The sequence below is a fragment of the Gymnoscopelus braueri genome (assembly GCF_963280865.1).
Source record: "Gymnoscopelus braueri genome assembly, chromosome: 18".
In the NCBI taxonomy this organism is placed as follows: Eukaryota; Metazoa; Chordata; class Actinopteri; order Myctophiformes; family Myctophidae; genus Gymnoscopelus; species Gymnoscopelus braueri.
The window spans coordinates 30,000,747-30,027,503 of record NC_137618.1 but is presented as its reverse complement, the minus strand read 5'-3'; the positions used below and the strand labels follow the sequence as shown (position 1 = coordinate 30,027,503).

Below are 26,757 nucleotides of genomic sequence, written 5' to 3'. Positions count from 1 at the left end.
ATCGGTTGCCAGGCATGCTTAGCAACACCGATGCTTGCAGGCTGCCGTCCCTCCATATTTGGGCAAGAGTTATGTCATTAATATGACATCATCACCATGACGGCAGAGATCCACATGGAAGCCACACCATGTCGTTTTCATTTTCATGTGTTTATCATTTACTAATTAGTTAAGTAAATGACAGTTAAGTTAAGTTGGCGATACAACACTATGCGGTACAAACGTCTCACGAAGCTCAGCGATGGGTGATTCGGACGCACCGCTCGTATCTCGCTCGTTTCTCTCCTTCGGTTGGCAGCTCTGTTTTTGGCCTCCCTCCTTAGACTCCCTTGGTATTACTTTATCTAATGCTTGTCGTGTTTCCACTGAGTGATGACTTGACATCAACTTTTTATGTTTCGATGAGTTGTAACTGTGGTGCCTCTTTTTTATTTGTATATATTTGCCCTCAAACTATTAAGTCGGGTGTCTTTGAGATTGACAGTGTCGCAGAGTCACGATGGCTATTTACAACCACAAACAGCAGCTAAAGTCCTTGTCTTCCTCACGTCTGTCTGTCTATCAGTACCCCCCTGGTTCTGGCTTGATGCCGAAACGCGGCCTTGTATGCCCGTGCCTTATTAATTCAAAAGTACCAGAAGGACTTCGGGAGTGTTGGCTAACCTCTGATAAATGGACTGAGTGTGCTCGTTTTTGTTTCTACCGCTTTCTTTTTCTCCTAAATGAAGTCAGCGGGGGTCGGATTCTGCAGCTAGCGTTATCTCCTTATAAATCTATGATGACCACTGCCCAACTGGTCGCCCATTACCGGTAGCTGATTGCCAGTGAGCGCGAGATTACTTCGGATAAATGATTTAATTAATTTGGAGGGGAGACAAAAAAAAAACGTTCAGGTGGTCCCATTGATGGTTATTGACTGCCACACCTACAGTAACATTGAGCTCAATCTATATTTCAGTGTATGGTGGTACCAAAAATGATGAATGGAAAGGTTTTCCCCCAGTGTGGATATGCTGGTGTGTATTCAGGCACCCGATACGTATGTTCTCATCCCATTGAATGGGGCCGTTATCACCGTTCTCATGCCATAGCTAGGGTCCAGTAGGTCCCTACTGGCCTACCAGGAGGCTCTGGTAGGCTGTTATCAGCCATACTATGGGTGATTCAATGTTGTGATAGTAGCCAACTCTTTACTATGGAGTGTTTGTTCAGTAACAGTGTTAAATATCTCTATATTCTGATCGTACTCATTGTTTGTTCAGTAAAGGACCTTTTACTACTTTTCAGGTGACTTATCTGATTGAAACTCTTGTCACACCATTTACAATGGAAAGGTTTCTCTCCTGTGTGGCTACGCTGGTGTTTCTTATATTACATTTACATTACAGTCATTTAGCAGACGCTTTTATCCAAAGCGACTTACAATAAGTGCATTCAACATAGGTAGGGAACGAAAACTACTAATCACCAGAAGTATTAAGTGCATTTTCTGCAAAAACAAGCAACAAAGAGTATACCTAGCGCTAAGGTAAAAGTGCAATATATATTTTCCTTAAACAGATGAGACAACAATAGCTAAATCAAATGAGCAGGAGCTAAAACAAATAAGTGTATCGACTAAACAAGATCCAATAAAACAGTACAACAATAACACAAGCGTTCGTACAACTAGTTAACAACAAGTAGGCCAGGCAGAGAGGATGGGTAGTGTTTCCTGAAGAGGAAACACTACCCATCCTCTCTGCCTGGCCTTATGACTATAAGACACTGAAACTCTTTTTACAGTGTAAAGGCTTCTCTCCAGTATGGATACGCTCATGTCTCTTCAGGTAACTTAACTTACTGAAACTTTTGTCACACTGTTTACAGATGTGAGTTTTCTTTTCTTTGTAAATCATCAGATTTTTCTTTACATCTCCTGGTTGAGTTAGAATCTCGGTAAACCGTTGATGACTTTGATATGTTGATGGGTCTGTGTCTCCTTGTTTATAACCGTCTGTGTTCAACTGAATGAGAAATTCCTTTAAGCCAAGTTTCAGAGATGACTATCTTGATCAGACCAAGACATTGACATGTTTAAGTTTCTGGTGATTACTTCTAAACATCTAAAATTTAAATTAATATGTATTAAAAAAAACACACACATAAAAGTGAAAACATAAAAGCAGAGGCATGAATTCCCAACAAATCGAACCCTAGGGATATTATTCTGCACAATGTCAGCAGTGTAGTCCTGGTTGTGCTGATGATCCCTGTTTACTGTGTTGGTAAGATTACCAGGAGTAGTCAAAGTGCATGTACTGTATATATCCTATATTAAGACTGGCTACTGGGAGGGTGGCTGGTGGACCACGGCCACGTCACTCTGACTCAGACATAACCATACACAAACACGATACGCCCATATATAGGATGACACTGACTCAGACATAACCATAAACAAATCTGAAACAAACCATGTCACTATGACTGAGACATAACCGTAAACAAACCCGATATGCCAATATATGGGTATATATGGAGATCCAGTTGTCCAGAGACACAGATCCGACCGCTATGCCCACATAGGTCATGTGCATATATGGGACCGACCAACTTCAAACTCGGCGCGCACATCACCAAGGGACTGCGGTGCCCGCCGCCGAGTGTTTAGGATATGCGGTTGTCCAGAACCGCCAATCCAACCGATATGTCCATATATGGGCATATATGAATATCCAGTTGTCCAGAACCACGATCCAACCAATATGCCCATATATGGGCATGCCAATATACAGGGTATGGGCACATATTAATGACATCAGGGATCTCCATAATATGGGCATAAAAGGGACAACGTGTACTCTGACAAAGGCCCCGACACTACGACTCAGACATTATTGGTCGGATCTGCAGTGCGAATTAGGTGTGAGGGCCGCGTAGAGGCCCAAACCTCTGGTATTTATAAATGCACAGAACCTCTGTCTGTCTGTCTGTCTGTCTGTGTGTGTGTGTGTGTGTGTGTGTGTGTGTGTGTGTGTGTGTGTGTGTGTGTGTGTGTGTGCGAGGACAGTCAGACCAATCAAGCTTGGCGGGTGTATCGCCAAGAACCCAGTGGTGTGTTGTGCCGAGTGGGAAATCAGACGGACCAGCAGGTGTCCAGAACCTGTGTGTGTCTGTCTGTCTCTCTCTGTCTGTCTCTCTGACTTTTATGTCTATATGGAGATCTTTGTATCCGTCTGACTGTGTCATACTATTGGCGTCATAGACAAGCCAAGTACAATGGTAATGATAATGGGTATTGCAAATATTCTGACAATGGACTTTGTAGAAGTGGAATCTGAGAGGCATGCCAATGTCCATTTGACTTGGTCTTCCCCCCCTTTTTTTTTAAACTTTAGAGTAGCTAATATTTGTTTTAACCCCCTTTTTTCTCCCACTTTAGTCGTTATACCAAGTGTCCGCTCTGGGATTGGGAGGTAATTAAGGTTTCAATCCCCAGAGTCATAACAAAGACTGGCGGCCCCCATCTTCACTTAATGCGGCCTGCAGGTTATCGGAATACTGATATATCATTGATTTCAGCTGTTACAATTGCAAACATGACCCGCTTTAATTACGTCCAATGTATTTGTATTTAAGTTCATAAAGCTAACATAACTATAACTAAATGCATTTGAAATTACATAACAATGGTTACTTTTCAGGATTCTAATTCAAGAATAGCAAAAAACTAATCAGGATTCCAATTCAAAAATAGCAGATCTACAAGCTCAAAACGCGTCGCACACGTCCGCTATTTTTGCTACTTTTGTGTGACAGAATGGCCCGACAGTATATGCAATGTGGCCCTCTGGAGTGAGTGTGGAAATATAGTGGCCCTCTCCATCATCAAAGATGCCCACCCCTGCACTAGCGTCATGTCCAGGGGTTGTGCTGGTAAATCAAGTCCTGGGGGATGTACTTGCACATCAAGCCGCCTCACGCTGCAGAAACAAGAGATAGGCTCCTGACCTAATGGGCCACACGGCTCGGGAACCATTGGTTCCCAAGGCAACGTACTACTGCTGTTGTACCCTATACTGGCTCAGCTGCCAAAGAGGAACTCCTCCGGGAGGACATAGCACCTCCAACATGGCCAAATTGGGGTAAATGCTCAGTCAAGCTGATGCCGTGGTGCATTCAAATCCATAGACTCCATGGAAGTGGACAGGTACTTTGACCGTGTGCGACCTCTCCATGTGAATGTAGGCTCTGTGGTCTGGATGGAACTATCTAGAGACTACACTCCATGGAACACTCTCGGAGTTATGGGTGTCCGTGGCCTATTGCATACCAAACTCGGGGTCCTTGAAATTAAAACAGTTTGAGAACCACTGCTCTACTCCACTCGCTCTCCAGCGGGGGGCGGACACAGGCTACGCAGGCTTTTCTGCAGCACATGGGCATCTGTGGGCTCTATCTTCTTGTAGTAATTATTTTTCGTTTCGATGATCTCAAAGCCAAACTTCTGGTAAAAATCGATGGCCGACTGATTGCTGGTCTGCACGTGAAGGTAAACATGGTCGAAAGTACCGTCCTTCTCACAGAAGTTCAGCACGTGCTTAAGCATCTTCGTGCCTATTCCTAGTCTCCGGTAGGGCGCCAGGCAGCCCAGTGTCATGATGTACAGCCTCTTCTGGTTCTGGTTCTGGTCCACTTTGCAGCACACCGCCCCCACCGCAATGTCGTTGAAGTACGCCAGCTTGGCGAGCTCCCCCACGTCCAGGACATCTTTGTAGAACTTGTCGTTGTAGCTGACGGGGAAGATGACCTGGTTGAGGCATTTCAGCTGCTTAATGATGTGGGGCGTAACATCCCCCAGCTCGCTCCGGCTACCTTTCATGGCAAAGTATTATTTCCTTTGTTTCTGAGATCCGTTTTCATCTGAAGGAATAACAATGCCCCGTAATTCGTGGGCACTACCCGTGTAGTCATAGTACTTGGAGGACAGTTTATGACATCAATCAGTATGACATCAGTCACCTCCATATTTGGGCATATCTATAGTGCCGTACCTGTTATTAAAGTACTTGAAGGCCAGTCTGGAGCTGTGAAGAACTCCATATTCGGGATGGCTGGCCCTTCCAGTGACATCACCAAATGGCAGTGATCTCCATATTTGGGCATGGACAGAGGGCCCCATATAGAACTTTTGTTTAGGGGCCCCAAAAACCTTGGGCCTGCAGTTTAAAAGAGACACCGACTGGTGGTCAGATCTGATTTTAGCTTTATTTAATGACACACAATGACTCATATTCATGAAGATGGATCAGTCTCTGTTTGTAATGGAAATGTGCTCAGAGGATACAGTTCAAATTAAAACATTAAAGTCCTCAGCTTGATTTACTGTGACAGAAGAGCCATAACTTTGCAATAAAACCTTAAAACTGTTTTCCAAAGGTAACAGCCGTGAGGTTTAATGGCACTTTAATTCCATCTAGATGAGTCTGCTTCATTTTTTATTAATCAGGGTCCATCTCCCCCCGCCATGCCTGATCACCTTCAACTTTTATTTTTCAAATTCTCTTTGAGATATAAATATCCGGTGATCTGGTCCTCAGACACTTTAAGAGTGAAATCTATTGTCATGTGGTTTGATTGATGTGGATAAAAACCTGTAAATGCCTTTGACATTGTTTTGTGACATTGGTGTCTCGGATCTCCATACTTAAGTTCAATAAGACTAAAGATGTGCTCACACCGGTCTGGAGGCGAAGACATTTTTTATGTATTTTATCGTGCAATGTGACATACATACAAAGTCAATGCAAAGATGCAAATTGAGTGTGCATCGGTCGGCGTGAATGAGGCGAAATGGGCAAGGGCGAAATCTTGCCTAAACACCAAGTCTCGTTACCAAAAATTGTCGATCTACAAGCTCACAATGTGTCGTGTGTCGTGTGTTTGCCCAAATGTTCGCCTATCTGTGCCAAATGTTCTATCGCAAGATATATGCCCAAAATAAGGACGCTAGGGTTTATGTGCATAAACTTGCTATGTATAAACTTGCCTTGCGTGTACATGACAGTACAGTACAGTTAATAGTAGCATGTACAGTACGTGATGGTTCCAGTAGCCATGTGGTCTGTTTGGCCGTTCCAAGCAGGCTGCAGCGTGCTGGCATAGCCATGGGGGACGAAGGATGCTGATTTAGCTCCTTTCACATTATACTATACATGACCAAGCAGACCTCATTTATTTTCACTGCATCTCCCTCCCTCCATGCCTCCTTCCCTCTCTCCACACACACAAGCGCGCGCACGCATGCACGAAAACACGCACGCACGCACGCACACACACACACGCACACACACACACGCGCACACACACACGCGCACACACACGCGCGCGCGCACCATCTCTCCTTTTTCATGCACTATACAGCTTTCTTCTCCCTAGCAACCCCACTTCACTGACTCTCTCTTCCATGTACTTTCTCCATCTCTCTCTCTCCCTCTCTCCTTCTTTGTGCAGACGCATGGGGAGAAAGCGTTTAAAGGAGCATACTAGCCTTTTTGACATGGTCCTTTGTCACTATTTCTTTAATAGGATTTCATTCTGTATATTTTATCATTATTGAGAACAGAGGTCGCACTAGGATTTGAAACTGCCGGTCCCAATGTTCGGCATGATTACAATTTCTCGGACATCTGATAAAAATAACGGTCATACATGTTTTTTAATGCATTCATGACAAGCAACACAAAAATAAACGCAGAAGAACACTAGGAGAACGTAACTAGAACTGAACAACATTTAAGATCTGGCAGGGATCCCATGGAACAGAGGGTTTAAATTGACACAGGTGAAACTCAAAGACAATCAACACAGGGGGGTGAGACCAGTGTGATCTATATGAGAGTGACAACACATTTACTCCCATTGTAAGAATGAAATGCGGAAATTCTCGTTCTATCTCAATGAGATAGTTCCAATGTTTGGAACTATAGCCCATAGCGGCCTGCTTTGCAGCGAGATCAAAGCGTGTCATTACTCTCTCTCTCTATCGGTCTGGGTGAGACAAGCCAGGTAACAGTAACTAGGCAAAACAGAAACCACTAGGACATCACTGCATAACCAGAAAAAGTGCTCCTCGGAGCACAAGTCTCCGTCAGGTCAGGTAGGTTATTATGGCCTCCTGGTGGCGCTATAATAGGCCAATGTGAAAAGGGTGCAATTTCTTCTTAGGCCTTTCACAGCAATTGGACACTGCATTCATGATTTTGTTCCAAAAATGTGGTTTGCTAAATTAGACCTGCTGGTGGCGCTATAACAGGCCAATGTGAAAAGGGGGGCATTTCTTCCTCGGCCTAGTGGGAATGTATGTACAAAATTTCACGGAAATTGCACACTGCGTTCATGATGTGAGGAATTTTGTTCAAAACGGACCTATTCTGCAAACTTTGAAAGCCAATGTTAGGTAAGTAGGATGAAATATGAAATATCGGACAAATCCATCTTGATCACATGACTATAGAGATACTGTGTACCGATTTGCGTGTTTTTTGGACAGAATCTGAAGGAGTAAGAGGAAAACATTTGTTTTACAAAAGTCAGCCTCCTGGTGGCGCTCTAACAGGCAGATGTGAAAAATGCAGGGCAAAGGTTTTTCCTTGGCCTCTAGGGAGTGTGCGTGCAAAGTTTCACGCAGATCGGTGCAGTTATAGGTAAAAACGTGAATCGGCCTGTTATAGCGCCACCATGAGGCTGATGTGAACGTTTTCAAGTGGCATTTCTTCCTGGGCCAAGTGGGAATCTACGTGGATAATTTCACGGAAATCGCATGCGGCGTTCATGATTTGAGGCATTTTGTTCAACACAAACCAATCCTGCAAACTTTGGAAGCCAATCTTAGCCAATCAGGATGGAATATGGAAAATCGGACAGATCCGTGTTGATCGCACGACTATAGAGATACTGTGTACCGATTGTGTGTTGTTTGGACAAAATCTGTAGGAGTAATATCCAAAAATGTGTTTCGCAAAAGTCGGCCTCATGGTGGCGCTATGACAGGCTGATCTGAAAAATGTGTGGCAGAGGTTCTGCTGTGGCATCCAGGGAGTGTGTGTGTGCAGTTTCACAGCGACTGGGCCAACAGTGGCGGAGATTAGCTGCTCGCAGACAGAAGGACGGACGGACACACGGACACACGGACGGACGGACAGGGGGCAAAACATACTCTCTCGCCATGCCTTTCGGCCTGGCGGAGACAATAAAAGTATATATCAGACAGGTCATGACATAATGAACTGCCGTGTCATTGTCAACCGGTCAGGATGTCAGGAGAGATTTATATTTTCCGGTCTTTGTCATAAAAAAAAAAGAGTCAAAACCGGCAATTACCGGACTAACGCGACCTCTGATTGAAATATATCTTGGCCTATTCATGATTGTTATTGAAGTCTGATTCTACTCTAAATGTAAACACCTGAAAATCATATGAAACGCACCACACTTGATTTCATTTAGGTCCATTGTGCCATAAGCTTACGCCATTTATAGCACTGTTATTGTGTTGAACATGGTTGCATGTGTGAAAATACACAACAAAACCCAGAGTGTTAATACAAAAATGACAAGTAAAGATCTGTAATAGGTTGAATTTTCTCCATCACTCTCTGGTCTGAGGCAACTAATTGAGTAACAAAGTTCATCAGAACTACTACTACTGTTACTACTGAACACACACACACACACACACACACACACACACACGCACACGCACACGCGCACAGCTACTATACTGTACCTACCTGTGTATGAAAACAGTACAATGACAGAACAGATAGAAGTACAGTAGAATTAAAGTGCCCAATTTAACACATTGGGTGCCAGAGGTTTATTAAAATATTATACGTTGAGTGCCTGCATTTCTTCCATCCACTTGCGTTATACGTTTCGTGCTGTAGAAGCCCCGACGCGGAAGTGCATGTAAACAAAGCGTGCGTGCGAGACGGCGGAGGGTCCCGACTAACGCCTGGAACAATAATATTTCCAACGCGATCCTCCATTGCAGCGTGATCGCCGATCGAAAACGGCTCGTTTCCACCACGTTAAAAAGAAATGGAGATATTAAGCTTTTAGTCAAGGAGATAACATTGAAAACGCCGACCGGAAGGATTTTTGACATGGAGCCACATCCAGCCTCTTCTTCTCAGAAACTCCTTGGGTGATGTCAAAGTTTCGTTTTAGCGCCCCACGTGGGCCACTCGTATAAAAATAGAATTGGGTCAAAAACGGTCCGGACCGTTTTCGGCACTTCTCGTTTGGATCCTCAAAAACGGTCCGGACCGTTTATGGCACTCGATGTGTTAAAAAGAAAAAAATACACAAAACACAGCTGTGTGAAAACATCAATACAATTATAGCCTATACGAGTGCACATTACAGCATGTGTCTGTTTCAATGCATCTACTCTCCTCTCCTCTCCTCTGTCACCCTATCATGATGGTACTCTGATAACTCGCTCTCTCAAACAAATAACTGGCTGGCTATGGTTCACTGGCTGACATCTTTTCCAACCACAGAGGATGAGGGGCTGAGCTCTACATCACCCAGCTATCCTTTCACTAGGCTAGCTGTACTTTCTCACATAATGAACATTATATATTTGAATTAGAATCCTGAGAAGTAACAGTTTTGGACATAATGAGGTTTTCACCCGACAGCAACGATACACTATAGATTGAAATTCCATAGACTATAGATTGAAGTCCCATAAATCCTCAATGAAAGTTCTCTTTGCGTTGCCTCCGAGCAGCCCGATGAAAGAAGGCCTGCAGGCTTTTATTGAAATTGCTAGAAGCAGGGATGCCAAGGAGCCTCCGGCTCTGAATCCGTTCCATTTCATCCCAGGCCGAGGCTGCTTACATGTACATATCTCCATCCTGGTCTGTACCAACGTTTGGATTCCTATTATTCTGCCTGCAATTTCTCGTTTGTCTCATTCTCTCCGTCTCCTTTGAAGCTGCATCTTCTCTCTGACAGACTCCTTTCAAAAGGTTCCTGCCTTTATGCGGCTCCGAAGCTCGCTCGCTGTCCCATGGAAGCACACACGATTACGCAGAACACGCACTTATGTTTAACAATTGATATCATTAGAAATCGGCATGTATATTTTATATAAGCATCTCAAGTAATAATACGTTTTCACAGTTTCCTCTGCGTGTAAATAATGTGACTCACAAATAAACCTGAAGGGTTAACCTACAGTATGTTTGTCACAAGCGTCGCTGTCGGGCGGAAACCTTGTATGTCCAAAACCACTCCTTTATTATTATTATTACTATTATTATTTTAAAAACATTTTTAAATAGTGAGTTCACAACGTGTTGCATCACAACTAAAACCCAGAATATTCCATTTCTCTTTCTTTCTTTCTTTCTTTCCAGACTGTGTGTGTGCTGAAGGAGAGGTTGAACTCGTTAGGGGTTAAGTGTCTGACATGAGCTCCTCTGTTAGGGTCCATTAAGTACATGTGCATATTTATGAATACAAAGTAGTCATTATAGCATGCACACGCGCACGCACGCACGCACGCACGCACGCACGCACGCACGCACGCACGCACGCACGCACGCACACACACACACACACACAGTACTGATGCTGCACTTTACTGGGAGACCTATTATATAGATCACATACTTACCATTGATGTTTCAAAAAAAAAAAACACTATATTCATATTAAACACAGCAAAATCCACAATGGCAATGCATTGAGTGTATAGAAATATACAGTACATATTGAAGATTATGCAGTTTATTTTGGTCTCTCTACATTATATATGCAATTGTGTCTCCCAAATAAATATTTTCAGTCATTTCACACTATATTATTTTTCTGTATGAGCAGGGGGAGCCCTCTGTCTGTCTGTCTCTCTCTCTCTCTCTCACTCTCTCTACATGAATCTAACAAAGGCAATATTGCCAAAGCTTTATGAGATGGCAATAATAAAATACAGATATATAATTGATAAAAGAAAAACTCTCTCTCCTCTCTCTTTCTCTGTCTCTCTGCCTCTTTTTCTCTCCTTTGTTTTTTAATCAGTCGCTTTCTGACACCTCTTTCTTACCCTCACATTCTCTCCTTCTCTTTCTCTGCCATCTCTCTTTCATCTCTCTCTCTGTCCTTCATTCTGTCTCGTCACGTCATCCCGGGGTTGACAGGTTGGTTGCTGACAGCTCGTCTGATGGAGAAAATGGACAATGACTTGCTTTTAACTGTCATTTTTCAAACTCTCTGTCTCTCAGGGGCGGGGTTTCTAGAAAGGGGGAAAGGGGGGGAGGAAGGGGTGGGGTCTTATTGAGCGTTCACTGAGCATGACCGTGATGATATGGAGGATGCTCCTAGCGGGACGTATCGATGAAGCTGCATGTTTTCACAGCTTGGGGTGAACTGGGGGCGAGGGCACCCAGGGGACAATGACAACGACAGAGGCGGGGGGGGGGGGGTAGAGACGGAGAGAGAGACGGAGAAGAGATAGAAATAGAGAAAGAGAGGGAGGGAGGAGGGAGGGCTGAGAGAAGATGAGTTAAGGACAGAGAGAAGCAGAGAGGGAATAGAAGACAAAGGCAGACAGTTTTAAGGACAAGACGTTAGACACGCACATGCACACACACGCACGCACATGCACGCACGCACAGATAATAGTACAATGGTGTTCATTAGTGTCATTGTAGATAGTGGATTATGTCAGTTAACCACTTAACCATATACTTCATTGACTGGGGTCCCCTAGGAGTCTGTATTTGGTCCCCTCCTTTTTTCCCCCTCTACGCCAAAATCTCTTCGTGTGAGAGAGAGAGAGAGAGAGAGAGAGAGAGAAAGAGAGAGAGAGAGAGAGAGAGAAAGGTCAGGGACATCAGTAGATGAGGACTGGCGTCTGACTCAGATTGCCCTCCTCAGAAAACAAGTTCTCCTCCTCCTCAGGGCTCAGGGATTGAACCATGCGGTCAGTGACACCGCAAGGAGGCCCAGAAACCATTTCAGTCAGGAAATGAGGAGGCATGCTATCTTCAGGAGCCTCTAAAACCACACTTATCTGCCAATCAGACAGAGAATCTCAGATAACAAGAGAGTAGGACAGTGACTGAAGAAGAGAAAGCAAGGAGAGAGTGAGAGAGAGAGAGAGAGAGAGAGAGAGAGAGAGAGAGAGAGAGAGAGAGAGAGAGAGAGAGAGAGAGAGAGAGAGAGAGAGAGAGAGAGAGAGAGAGAGAGAGAGAGAGGCTAACAGTGTTCAGCAGGTGGAGGAGCGAGGCCAGGGCCCAGGTCTGTAATAGATTACTGCTGAAAAAGTGTGGGTCGAGAGAGAGAGGTGTGTGTGTGTGTGTGTGTGTGTGTGTGTGTGTGTGTGTGTGTGTGTGTGTGTGTGTGTGTGTGTGTGTGTGTGTGTGTGTGTGTGTGTGTGTGTCAGTGTTCTGTTGCTGGGAGAAGATACCAATCTAACCCTCTCAGAGAACATCAAATGGAAATGTCATCTCGGTGCGAGTCATTTACTGGCCTCCTTACTAGAAAAGTGCTCTCTCCTAAATGGCACAGAACAAGAGAGGAAAGGCTGATGGGTAGTGATGGTTGGATGGACGGGAGGGAGGGAGCACAGTGAGCTGTCGGCATCCGGAGGTCGGACACGATAACAGAAAAATAGAAAATCCCTTTCTGAGAAAATTGCTCACCTAGATTGCTGAGGTGAGGGAGCAGGGGCTGAGTACTGGCTTGACTACTGCAACTCCTTCCTTTCCTGTCTGTATGTTCTTTCATGCCTAATTTATGCTCCGTTGTACGACATGCGTTGAGCACTGAGAATACCCTTCAAACCCCTTCTTCTGATCCAGAATGCCACAGCACGACTGGTCTTCAACCGCCCTACATTTTAGCACGTCCCAATAGTGGTAAAAGTACTCAAATGTTTTACTTAAGTAAAGTATCAATACGGCAATGTAGAAATACTCTGTTACAAGTAAAGGTCCGGAATTCAAAAGTATTGGTATCAAAGTGTACTTAAAGTACCAAAAGTATAAAGTACTCATTATGCAGAATGTCACATTTCACAAGTTTTCAAATGTATAAAATTATTTAGAAAATAGCACATCTATAGTAAAAGTACTGAAAATTTGAAATACTCCAGTGAAGTAAAAATATCTCAAAGTTGTACTTAAGTACAGTACTTGAATAAATTTTGTTAGTTACTTTACACTACTGCACGTCCCTCCCCTTCTGTGTTCCCTTCTCTGGCCTCCAGTTGCTGCTCACATTCAGCACAAAACACTGGTGATGAGCTACAAGGCAATCAAAGGCATGGCACACCCGTATACCTTACTTCAGGACATGATCCACCCCTTACACCCCTTCCTGCACACTTACATCAGCTAACAGAGAGTCTGTCCCTCCCTGGCCCTATGACACCCTGGCCAACACTCCAAGCGTCCTATACTCTTCTCTCTCCTGGCTCCCAAGCTGTGGAAAGACCTCTGGCCCCAGTCAGGACTGCAGACTTGCAGTACAGTTAAAACAAAGTCAAACTTTTTTGTTCGGCTTGCCGAAGCCAACTAAATTCTCTGAGGATGAAAGAGTTTTATACTCCCGCCCCCTCCGCTTCTTTCTGAATGTTTGACCTGACCACTGTATACAGTGCCAGTGCTTGAACGGTGATATTACGACAGATCTCCGCTGTTTGTTTACATCAACCTCGGACGTAATTTGTCTCAGAGATTTCGACATTTCTGGCGACAGACGCCGTGGATGACGTGTATGCCTCTCTCTCTCTCACCATGAATGAATTGCCACCAGGTTGTGTTTGGAGTCTCTCAGAGAGGGATTATAGAGGTTGGTACCTCCTAACATCCTCGGCCAACATTTGTTCAAAACTGTCCATGGTACGTTGCTGGCAGGTGGCTGAACTAAAACAATCTATAAATCACAAGTGCATTTTGTTTCTGAACAGTCACACTACACAATCCTCACATTGGTGTCTTTGCGGTGATGTTCGACTAGTCAGAAAATCCTGGAAACTAAGTTTGGCAATGTGTGTTCATTAGTATGCTGCCAGCTGCACTTCCCATTTTCCACTGCAGTCTGAAAACTCACTTTTTCAGAGTCTACCTCAACCCCTAGCACTCCTCATTCCTTGTATCATGTATTGATAGATAGTTATACTATGCAGATGTATGTTGGTTACATGTTCACACACTGTGTGTTATATTATGTGGATACACATACTAATCCTGTCTGTATGACCACAAATGTTATGTAGAACAGTGTTTCCCAACCTGGGGTCCGGACACCCCTTGTGGGGGGTCTTGACTCTTTGGGGGTTTCACAAAATTCATTTTTGAGTCATTACATTTAAATGAGTCAAACATTTTGTAAACTTTAAGAGTTTTCAAAACAGCAAGAACAGCTCTTGTACAAGCTCACATCGCATTTTTCTTTGGCATAAAGCCGTTTTGATTTTGGTCAGGTATCCCATATGTTGACTAGGGTTGGTGTCGTTTACTCTGGTCTTGAACTTTGTAAGTACCTTTGGATCTACTAAATGCCTACATTGTCAAATGCTGATGGCCAGACGGACATGGTAGGGTGAGATATGTGGCAACCAGGTGTCTGGCAACAGCAAGAGCGATTGAAAACTCAGAATGTCGATCCCAAAATGACCATATAGTGCCTCTTTCTACGGCAGCAAGCATCATTAACCGCCTCTCAAATAGCAGGCATTGATCACCACAACAAATTGGGACTTTTACAAGGACATGCAGCGGAACGCCCAGATGGGAACAAAAGTGAAGTATAAATCAATGCTCTCAGGCAGAAACCTTGTATCTCCATATCTCAACTTTTTTAGTTTTCCCCCCCAGAAATCAATGCCCTACTTTGTCATTAAAGGCACAAAAGCAGTGAAAATAGCTGATATACAGTAACACGCTCACATGGCGTCACAATGTGACATTTTGTGAGCTTGTAGATCTGCTATTTTTGCCGCTTTTGAAAAAGTTTGAAAGTGATTAAGTCTGTCTGAGGGAATACAGGCAGTATGTAACCAAAGAAAAGAGCTTGTGTTTAAAGGATAACTACACATAGGAACATAGTTTTTTTTTTTTTTTTTTTTTCCTGGAAAGTAACAGGACATACAAGGTTCCCACCCGACAAAAATGTCGGGATATGTTCGAGGCCTTCAGAATGTAGTGTGTGCCCCCCCCCCCACCCACCACCCCACCCCACCCACCACACACACCCCCCTCACCCCCCTACCCCTCCCGGAGGCGAAATTCTCCTCCAGCCAGCTGGGTGGCTGCGATAAGGAAGCGCGCTGTCAACTCAGCACCTTGCTTCCTCCGCTAGAAAACAGTCCAATCAATACATCATTAATCATCGGTTTAATGTGGCCGAGCCTGATGTGGACAAGCATTAAAATGGAGGGATTAGACAGGACAGAAAGGATCGTGACAGAATACGTGTTTCCGTGTGCTTGCGTGTGCTTGCGCGTGTGCGTATATGTGTGTGTGTGTGTGTGTGTGTGTGTGTGAAGGCAAGAGGGGGCTTTGTACGGATTCCCAATAAATGATGAGGGGAACATTTGTTCCAAAAGTTGGAACAGAACCTGATGGATGGGTTTTGTTTAGAGAGAGAGAGAGAGAGAGAGAGAGAGAGAGAGAGAGAGAGAGAGAGAGAGAGAGGTGTGTGTGTGCGTGTGCGTGTGCGTGTGTATGAGAGAGAGAGAGAGAGAGAGAGAATTAATTCACGCACGTGTCTGCTTTGAAAAATGTCTGTACCACAACATCTGCCTATATTTATTACAATACAAAGGTTATCGTGTTAATTGTCTTTTGTGTGAGCACACACTTATAATTCTGGGGAAATGCCCAGTGTATAAAAGCCCCAGCTCATTGGTTGGGACTGAACTTGATAAAGGAATGTACATTCCAATAACACTATCAATATAACAATGTTGGTGTAACTGAGGCTTAATCTGTTCAGACTGCAGACTGTAACAACATAGGCCTGAATGATGCTTTACTCTGTCATACGACGGTGTCACATAAAAAATAGCTGGGATAGATGCATAGCTTTTTGATGCTTTTCGAACACATTGTGAACTTGGCAAGTGACACCGTTGGAGAGTGACACAAGTAGGCTTCAGTATCCAGCTTGGGACAAATCTTTATAAATCTGATTTGATTCACATTTGAAACCACCAGGAATGTGGTTCAAAACTGATTTGCTAAATATATATATATATATATATATATATATATTTTTTTTTTTTGCTTCTAGTCTGAACATAGCCCAAGAGATTTTCTACAAGCACATATTTTTTACAAGCATGGATTATCAACTAGGATGCAAGTTTGACAGTCTGGCGTTTCAGTGTGGAGCCGGCTTGTATACACAGGGCCCAGGAGCATTCTCAGCTACAGTAGTAGACCCCATACGCCAGACGGACAGCTTGCGGTCAACTGAAAAGGGATCCATAAATTAAAAAAAACTATATACTTATAATTTGTTTTCATAATTAATCTCCATCTTTCTAGTTAATTATACAAAAAATGAAAAACAATGACGTGTGCCAAAGTCTGGGACTTGAAACGGATCCATTTGAACCATTTTAAATGCGATTTGTATCTGTGGTTTCTATCTGCAGAGATGTTCTGCAGAAACCAGAGTTCTCCTGCTCCTGACAGCAGCAGACAGGCTGGAGGAGAACAGGAGACTAACAGACGCTCCTTACCAACAAACCGTTTCACTTTCAGCGCATTAGCGCAGAAAATGTGCAATAATGAGAGCCAGGGCGGCCCACCTCCTCTCTGTGTTTCTCTCTCTGCCGTTCCTACAGTGCCTACAGAATCAGAATTAACTTTAGTGTCATGCCGTATCACACAATAAATCCCAGTTGTCACATCACACGATTTGCAGGGTGGAAAAGAGAGGAGGGAAATTCCCTTTTCCTTTTTTTTGCAAGCTCTCAACTTTGCAGTTACAGTTAGAGTTAGAATAGAGAAAGCGAGAACAGAGAAGAAAGGAACACAGAAGTTCAGAACAAGTCAAATAACAGGTAAGGCACAGACAAATCAAATACACAAAGTCCAATATACTGTACATGAGGTGCACAATAAAAACAAATAGAATGGATAGATGGCACCACAGAAGGCAGAAATGCCTCTTGTGCAGGTGAAAAACATATCCAGCATATATGTAAAATTCAGTGCTGCTGGGCAAGTTAATTTAACTAGTTATAGTTATTAGTTACTGACTGCACCACCTCCTGTAGTGTGGTACATTTCCTTCCGTTGCTAGTTCATGAGTGTCGTGCATGTAATGTGCAAGTTCAGTCAAGTACATATTTGCAGTTACTGGGTGGCCGACCATTGTTCGGCCTCAGCTCCACGCTTCTAATCTCAAATAATCACATACATACCTCACTAATAGAGCTCCCCATTTAAATGGGGACGTTTGCCTTGCTCACTTGTCACATGCTTCAGCCCTTCTAGGAATTACTGGTCACCCTGCACCATCCCAGATACCACTGCTTTGTACAGTATCTGCTTTTGTATATGTACTATGGGGATTCATAAGGCCTCTATTTCAGTGGTTCCAAACTTTTTCAAATTTTAATTTCTTTTGGTAGATTTCTGAAATATGTCTTTGTTGGAAAGGGGATATTTATAAAAAACAGGATATTTACTCAACACCCATAAAAAAAGGTCTGTGACCCAAAACTGGTCATGTTCCTATGTTTAGGAAACACTCACTATTTGGTAGGCCTGTTGTAGTGTGCTCCCTCAGAGTAAAGCAGATCCATTCGTCACCAAACCAAATAAATGTATTGCTCATTTTATATTCATTACAAATATTTCAATTCAATTCATGAGTTGTCCTGACTGAACTATTCCAGTTCCTACAGAGGGACAGCAAGTGACAGGAGCAGACAGACGCTCCGAAAGAACAGCTGTACCCTTTTCCCTTCCTACCCTCGAACAAAAATCTCACACCAATTTGTGAAAGCCTTGGGAACATGGAAGGCATGGAGGAGACTGTCTTGACTGTGGATACGAAATGATTTACAGCGGTAATGTTCTCAGAAGCACCGCCGGCAACAAGCGGCGACGGAACCGACTCGCTTCTCAAACAACTCAAACTAAATCCTCAAATTAGAAAGAAGTGCAAAACTTGAGGTGCTTCAGCGCTCAAGCGCAGACACTCTGTGGAAGCAGAGTGAGTGTTCCACGTGCGTCCCCAACGTCATGCTTTTTGAGGCCGGTTCTCAGTCTCAAGTCACATGGAAACACTGTGGCTTTTTTTTGTAGAAGGAACATGATGTGCCCACCATCGTGGAGTCTGGGGGGTTCAAATCCACCGCGGTGCATCCGGCTTTGTCGAGCACACAATAATTGGCCCGTGTTCGGGGGAGGGAAGCCGGTCGGGGAGGTTGATGTGTTTCATAACACGTACTTCTACGGGCTCGGCAGGCACACATCAGCAGGGAGTGTTGGCTGGAGGAGTAGGTCGGAGGCTCTATGTCCTCCCGGTGGGGGTTCCTCACTGGCAGGTGAGCCAGTAGGAGTACAACAGCAGTGACAACACACAGAAATGTGTGTGTGGGGAGCAATTCATTGGCATAACGACTAAATTGGGCAGAAAAAGGGGTAAGGGAGGGGGGAATGGGTGGCGCAGGGGGTTAAGTACATGTCCACCAAAGCGGAGACTATGGATTTGAATTGTGGAGCCTCTGGCGTGGTTTGGTGTCTAAATGAAAACAATTGCCAGTGTTTATGGGAGGGAAGCGGGACGGGGAGAGCGACCTTTGTCGCTGCACCAGTGACAGGGTGTCTGTCTCTCAGCTGGGTGTTCCGCACTCATGCTATGTCCTTTCAGTAAAGCTTGGAATTTTGGAATTGGCGTAATAACTAAACTCTAAATTAAAAAAGATTGTTTTTTAAGATATACAATTTTGTAACACCAGGGATCCGAGTTTTACATTAGTAAAAAGTCACAAATGAGGAACATTTAGTTCCAGTTTGTACAAAATATTTTTTTTACGCCAAAATTCAAACCAAAGTGTAGTTGTGATTCCTATTCCAGTACTGCTAAAAGCCCAATTAACTGTTTTAAAAAAATGGTTTCTCTAACTGATTAAGCTGGTAACAGTGAAAGCAGTGCTTTGCTTCAGATTGATGAATTACTTTTTTTCTTGAGTAATTCTTAATTGGAATGAGAGAACAAACTAACCTGACTAATGGTGTAGAAAAATACGCTTGGATGGGAATCTTTTTTTTTTTTTTTTACTGATGACGTAGAATGAACTCTACATGAACTCATAGAATAGAAGAGGTATCAGCATTGTAATGCCGGATAATCGTTGATGTCTGAGCACATCAGAGGACATAATTGCCAGCAAAAAATATAAAGCTCATTATACTTTTGTTCGCGCTGTTGTTCTGATAGACGTGTTAAGCTAGATCTGAAACTATTAAGTTGAGATTGACCCACAAACCTCAGGATGACCGCTTTTCGTCTCATCGTTCCTCGTATGCCGACGCCCACGGCGAAAACGTTCCGCTCGCGATAACTTTGCATCAAGCTGCCTGGAGCGCTGAGGTGACAGCAGACCCCCCCTCCTCCTCCCTTGTTGTCTTTCATTGAGAGCTCATGTTAGTCCAACAAACTCTGAAATGAAGCGAAAAGCGATTAACCCATTAACCGCCAGCCGCAGGCCAGCAGGGGGCTGAGGTGATGAGTGATGAGATGGAGATGAGAACGAGATGAGATGATGGCATTTTTATCTGCATGGTCTTTGCTTCAGGCAGGTGTTGGTGTACTTACAGTTGGATTACTATTTAAAGTGGAACAGCTCACACATACAGACACAGACAGACAGACAGACAGACAGACACACACACAGTCTCTCTCTCAGACAAAGACACACACACTCACCCTCCCACAGCAGTAGAGGTTAACCCTGGGTTCCAACCCCGAGGAAATATGTCATGGACTCTGAATGACCCCCTCTGTGTCCTCGACTGTCCCCTCTATCTGTCGTCACACCTCCATCTCCGTCACCCAGACATGTCCCAGACAACGTGTGTGTGTGTGTGTGTGTGTGTGTGTGTGTGTGTGTGTGTGTGTGTGTGTGTGTGTGTGTGTGTGTGTGTGTGTGTGTGTGTGTGTGTGTGTGTGTGTGTGTGAGAGAGAGAGAGAGAGCGAGCGAGCGAGCGAGCGAGCGAGCGAGAGAGAGAGAGTCGAGCAGGGGGAACATTATCTCTTAATTCTATATTGTCCGAAGGATTTTCTCACAGCTTAAACACATGAACCCTGGCGTCCCTATTCTGGGCTTGTTATAATAGATGACCATTCTGCGAAAATAGCCCTCGTTGTGGGCTTGTAGATTTTCGGCAAAGAGATTTGGTGTACAGAGAAAAGAGGAGGGGGTCAAATACAGACGCTGGGGGAGTCGGGGACCCCAGTCAGTGATTAAAGCATAACGCCCAAGCGAACACACCTGATCGCTGATCGATCCATTCAGCTCCACATTAACAGCTCTATTAAAGAACCAGCTTCATCACAGACACAGTGCAACAGGCTGTGAGGAATATTGATGTTTTTACCCCCGTGCTCATTATCAGAAGGCACATTTTTACAATAATTGTTCTCTGCTGCCCAATGATGGATTTGTGTATCTGTGGCTCACAGAAGAGATGGCATTCAAAATGGAGCCATTTTATTTTATATCGCATTTCATATTAATCACAAAAAGAGATCTGTTATCTTAAATCTGTGGCGATTACTCATTAACCACTTACAACCTTGCGTCCCTATTTTGGGCATGTAATTATAGGTGACAATTTCCATCAATTTCCATAAATATTTAAAAAAAAATAGCTGATCTAACATTGCAGATCAGCTTTTTCTTTTTTCTCCTTTTGTTTTGGAATAGGACTGAAGTGGTTAGCACAGTATAAGATTTAGATCAAGATTTTAATTTCTACTTATTCTCTGTTTCAGCTAATCTTCCATCTTGAACCATCTTCTGTGAACTCAGCTGGAAGAGAACCTTGTTTATTATAATAACCCGTCTTATATATGTATATACTCGTGCCTGATTAAGAGCCACATCCCAGTGGAGAAAGTGTTTGGAATACACTGTATGTTTTGCACAGACCATAAACGAATGCTTCTTTTAAAATCATTAGCACTAACATGACTCATACATTTCCAGGGTTCCTGTGTTTATGACCTACAAACTCCGGGGGAAGGTCCCCAGTGGGACCCTCGGCGCGGCCAAGAGCGAGACCGCTTGACTTGCTAAGCTAACACAAGCGCTTGGCAGCCAACAAACGGCCTCCATCTTGGGACCGTCATCCCAGTATTTTGGCATGGTCCTACATCGCACAGGGGCTCTTATCAACAACTCATTAATGTATAATGGATGAGCTTCTTAAATGGGGGAGCGAGATAACGAATGTGTTTCGGACGCGAGCGCCGCGCTAATAAATCACGGCGGTGATTGTAAACACGCAGCAGCGGCTCTCGCACGCACGCAGCCTTTATGAATGACCTGTCACACTGCTGCTGTGTCGCTACAACGCAAAGCTGTGACCTTCAGTGATGTTTGAGCTGTGTGTGTGTGTGTGTGTGTGTGCCTGTATTTCTATACTTATGAGAGCCATATGTCCCCACGTTATAGTAGAATCTAAGAAATGTATACATTTTGAGGACCGTTTTCCTGGTCCTCATGAGAGATTTTTTTTTGGGGGGGGGGAGTTAGGTTTACAATTAAGGGAAAGATTCGGATTGGGGTTAAGGATAGGATTAGACACTTTAAGAGGGTAGGTTTATGGGTTAATCGTTGATTTATTAGTTTCTCGCCAACGTTGTGCATCAAACATGACGGCCACGCAGACTGGTCATTTGTTCTCATGTTTTTGTCACTTAGGCTTGTTTTTTCTTGACCACAAGGTTAAATGTATTTTAGTTAGCATGTTATTTAGACTGATGCTAGGTTCTTGGTTTACCTGGGATCCTAATTTACTGCGGCACTACACTGTCTCTCTGCATTCTGTACCTTGCTTATTGTAAGTCGCTCTGGATAGGAGCGTCTGCTAAATGGAGCATCTTGTAAATTGTCATAAAATTACTGTCATAAAATGTTGATGTCCTCACAAGTACAGTAATACAAACGTGCATGTGTGTGTGTGTGCATGTGTGTGTGTGCGTGCGTGCGTGCGTGCGTGTGAGGTCAGTTGCAGACACAGCATACAGGCAAAGAGGGCGGGGTTGACCTCTGACCTCTCGTGCAGTAAGGATGTAATAATGAAGACAGACGTTTGCAATGGATCGAAACGTGGCCGACGCCGTGACAGGAAACTGGAAACACATGTGGAGTTACACACACACGCGCGCACCCGCACAATTCATTCTCTCACAATTGTATTACTATACTTAGTCCTAAGTTTTAGGACGACAATTTTATAAATGTCAGTTTTTTTGGGGGGGGGGGGGGACATAGTAGTGGCACCGGTGAAATTAGCAGATCTACACTTTGGGTCAGCTGCTGTTGTTTTTAAATGTGCTATATAAATCAAATTGACTTGACACTGGTGCATAAATAACTCTAACCCCAACCTGAATCTTTCACTAATTGTAAGCACTTAAAGAAAACACTTAAAAGGACAACTTCACACATTTTCAACCTATCTTCATATAATTGGTCCTCATTTGAAAATGGGTGAAGTCGTCCTGTAAATCCCATACCTACAATACTTCTGTTTTCGCTCTCAACACAGCGCGCTGTGACGCGCTTATGATGAGGTTATAAAAATGTTTTCATCCAATGTTGGCCCCCATTGTAGGGACACCAGGGTTCAAGAGGTTAACCATAAAACAACCATTTCTCTTGTGAGGACCAGGAAAATTGTCCTCACAATGTCTATTTCTCAAATTCTACTAAACTTGTAGGGACATTTGGCCCTCACAAGTATAGTAATTCAAGCAAACAGACATTGGAACACATGCTGTACACACACACACACACACACACAAGTAGGGGAAAGCGACAATGGTTTGAGTTTATTTATCACTTCGGGGGCCCTGTGCCTCTTAATTAATAGTCTTATGTTTATTTGAAACGGATGTGAGCGCTTCAATTAGGACACATGTCAAACGGCTCCCCACCGCTCCTCCTCTGTTCTTATATACAAACCATTCATTTCAACCACAAATGAAAATTCATCACCATCTGGTGTGACTTAAAACCCACAGACACCTTGTAACGCACACGCAAGCACGGACACACACATGCACCCACACAGTTGCGCACGCACACGCACACGCACGCACACACACACACAAGAGTGAGAGTATGGCGATAGTTTTCAGGATAGTTGCCACCATGGCCCCTACAGGGCCACCAGGAGGCACCAGTGGGGACAATTGGCCAAAATAGCAGATCTGTTGTGAGCTTATAGATCTGCTATTTTGCTATTTTCGTCTTTTTAAAGCCTTAAATATACAGCAATAATAAATATTAGTCACCACCCCTCCTACACATTTGAACCCCTAGAATTTGAGAACATTCAAACAGAAACAGATTGGTGCAAACACCAAACGAGCAGGTCTTTCAAATCACATGCCTTGCCGTAGAGAATGGGGAGCCATAGTCAAACTTAAGGCCTTTGCAGACAGGGTGCGATTTTTCGCACGAAGAAAGGGACAATATAAATTTTTTAATGAACACATGGTCCTCAATGACCTCATGCACACCGGCTCCGAATTTACCGCGCGGCGATGCGATGCGGCGATGCGGCGATGCGATGCGTTTTTTTTCCAATCGAATCAATTGGAATCAAACCCTCGATTTGTGCGTCTTTTCGCATGCGGTAAAAACTGATTGACTAATCGCACCCTGTCTGCAAAGGCCTATAGTTTGGGTTCCATATTATAAGACACTCATGTTGATGTTCAGACAGAGACCCACTCTCACAAACCCTCTTAAAACCCATTAATATGGCAGCTGTTTTCAGGACAAATGTAATTGACATCCCCCCACCTAACCCTGTAATCAGTAACTTGAGCGTGGCTATCACAACTGTAGCCCCTCGCAGATGACCAACGTATGGAATTAAAAGGGGGGATTCGGTTACCAAGTGTTAGTAATTGGTTCATGTACAGTACTATATGAAGAGAAAGTATGTGAGAGAGTTTAGAAATATGAGAGGAAGGGGTGATAGAGAGAATGTGTGTGTGAGAGAGAGAGAGAGAGAGAGAGAGAGAGAGAGAGAGAGAGAGAGAATCAAAATTGATTGGACAACAACCAATTTTATGTACAAGAGGTGATGTTAAAAACAACATTGTAATCAATACAACAGCTGTCCTTGGATTTGACTCGTTGATATTGATTTGATTTTGAACATGTCAAAACAACAAGTAGCCTAAGCCTTGCATAATTAAACAGTAACAACAGCATGTACCAGGGCGTCTACAAAAACAGACTCATAGGGGTCAGCGGAACGATACATCGACGGCCATTCCAACGGCTCACTCTAATGCATTTTATGAAACCTTCGTAATCATAACTGGAGAGTGTTTTATAGATCCTATTAGGATAATAAGTGGGCGAGACGCTGAGTAGAAACCCAAAATGAAATGCATTCACTTGGGGGAAAATCACCCTGTCTGTGGGAGATAATTATGAGTGGATCTCAGCCATTCATCACAATGAAAAAGAGTGTAATTTCTCTGTTCAGTGACCTCCACATGAGGAAACCTTATTATTATGATCACCATCAGCACTTCAGTAATCACTATACACACTAATGTGCACGTGTGCAGTCAGTGGAGTCATGTAGGACAGCTGACTCCATCACCACACACACACACACACACACACACACACACACACACACACACACACACACACACACACACACACACACACACACACACACACACACACACACACACACACACACACACACACACACACACACACACACACACACACACACACACACACGTTTCTGACCTGTCAGAAACGTGTGCCGTGTGCCAGTAAACATAGATGGTAACATCTTATGAGCATTAGTTAGGACCAATTATACGAAGACAAGGTTGAAAATGGGTGTATCTTGCTTTTAGTTCAAGTCCTTATGCATGATTCCTGAATTACCTACAACTACCTCACTCCTGATAAAGCAGCAGTCAGTGAACTGGGGAACAATTCATTTTGAATATGTATTAACCACTAAGGGTATTCTACAAGGTTAACTTCTGGGTCCAATTATGTTTACAATTATACTAATATTTGTTTTCCTTTTTAACTAATTCCCATGCACATGTATATACACAGATTAAACTACAAAAGTGCGCTCCTCTGAGCACAGGTCTCCACTGGGTTGGCTACCCAGGGCCCGCAAAATTTGTCATAGCCAATTGGCATGGATACATCTTGATCACATGACCCCAGAGATAATGTGGAACGATTTGTGTGAGTTTTGGACAAAATCTGTAGGAGTAGGAGCAAAAAGTGTGGAGGAAATGGCGGGAAATCTAATCTGGCACAAAAAAAAATGCAAAAAAACACTGACGGCTCAAATCAAATAATTTGCGTCGGAGATACTCTGCTCACAGACACACACAAACACACACACAGACGGGCGGACGGACGGACGGACAGGGGCAAAAACATGGCAGAGACAACAATTGTATTCCAACAGTCCTCTGACACTTAAACTTCACATAAAACTAAATGTATGTTATTCTGTAGAGCTCCAGGTAACTTCAGCAAAAACATTAATATTTCCACTGTATAATAATTCACATTTAAATATTGTATAGACAGTCTGAACAACAAATACAAAATATATTTATTTATATATTAATATATATATAGTAGAGAGAGAGAGAGAGAGAGAGAGAGAGAGAGAGAGAGAGAGAGAGAGAGAGAGAGAGAGAGAGAGAGAGAGAGAGAGAGATAACTTTACTGTGTTTTGCAGGAAAATAATTGTTGAAGCAGTATTTCTCTGTCATGGAATTATTGAGGTAATTTATATCCATGCCTATGCCTCTACTCTGAAGCCCTTGGATGCTTTTTACCACTCTGCTCTTAGGTTTATTGCCGGTGATATTTTTGGGTGGTCTTCTCTGTCTGAGAGACGTGACAGGCATATGTGTTTATTTATCTAAGGGCCTTATTGAGAAGCTGCCATCTTATATCTCATCTATGCTAGCTTGTTCCTCCAGTATACGGTATCTGTTTTTTGTTTTTATGCTCTGACAACCCGGAGCTCTTCGCAGAGCACCTTAAAGATATACACTTTAGTAACTCTTGGACAGTTTAAATCTTTGATTCGTAATTAGCCACTTAACCTTTGAATTTGCACCCGTTTTAATTAATTAATCTCTACCTCTTCTTTAATGTCTATCTTTTATCTTATGTTACTGTTGTAGTTGATTTGTTTGTATCCTGTATCCCTCACCTGTTACTAACTGCACTCAGTAATACAGTACATACTGATTACATTTACAAATGATTTTTTTTTTTATCTTGTATCTTTTTTTTAATTTTTTTTTATGTTTTATACTCTTTTACTCGACATCATCGTAAATGAGGTCCAGCCCTGAATGATTTTAGCGGGTTTTTAGTAAAGGCAATATTATGTGTATTCATTTATCTCTGTGTGCGTGCGTGCGTGCGTGTTTCTGTGTATCTATATGTCTACACAGTGAAATCCTCAGTGTTCATTT

The 26,757-nt window shown here is 43.4% G+C and overlaps 1 protein-coding gene across 1 annotated transcript; it reads right to left on the bottom strand.

The window, feature by feature from the left end:
* Window positions 1-4,360: 4,360 nt before the first annotated feature.
* LOC308073316 (N-alpha-acetyltransferase 50-like) lies at window positions 4,361-4,864 on the bottom strand (the record flags this gene model as incomplete). The annotated part of the gene is made up of 1 exon (XM_080412192.1): window positions 4,361-4,864. The coding sequence occupies one exon, from the start codon at window positions 4,862-4,864 to the stop codon at window positions 4,361-4,363; it is 504 nt and encodes a 167-aa protein (XP_080268318.1).
* Between the last annotated feature and the right edge of the window lie 21,893 nt (window positions 4,865-26,757).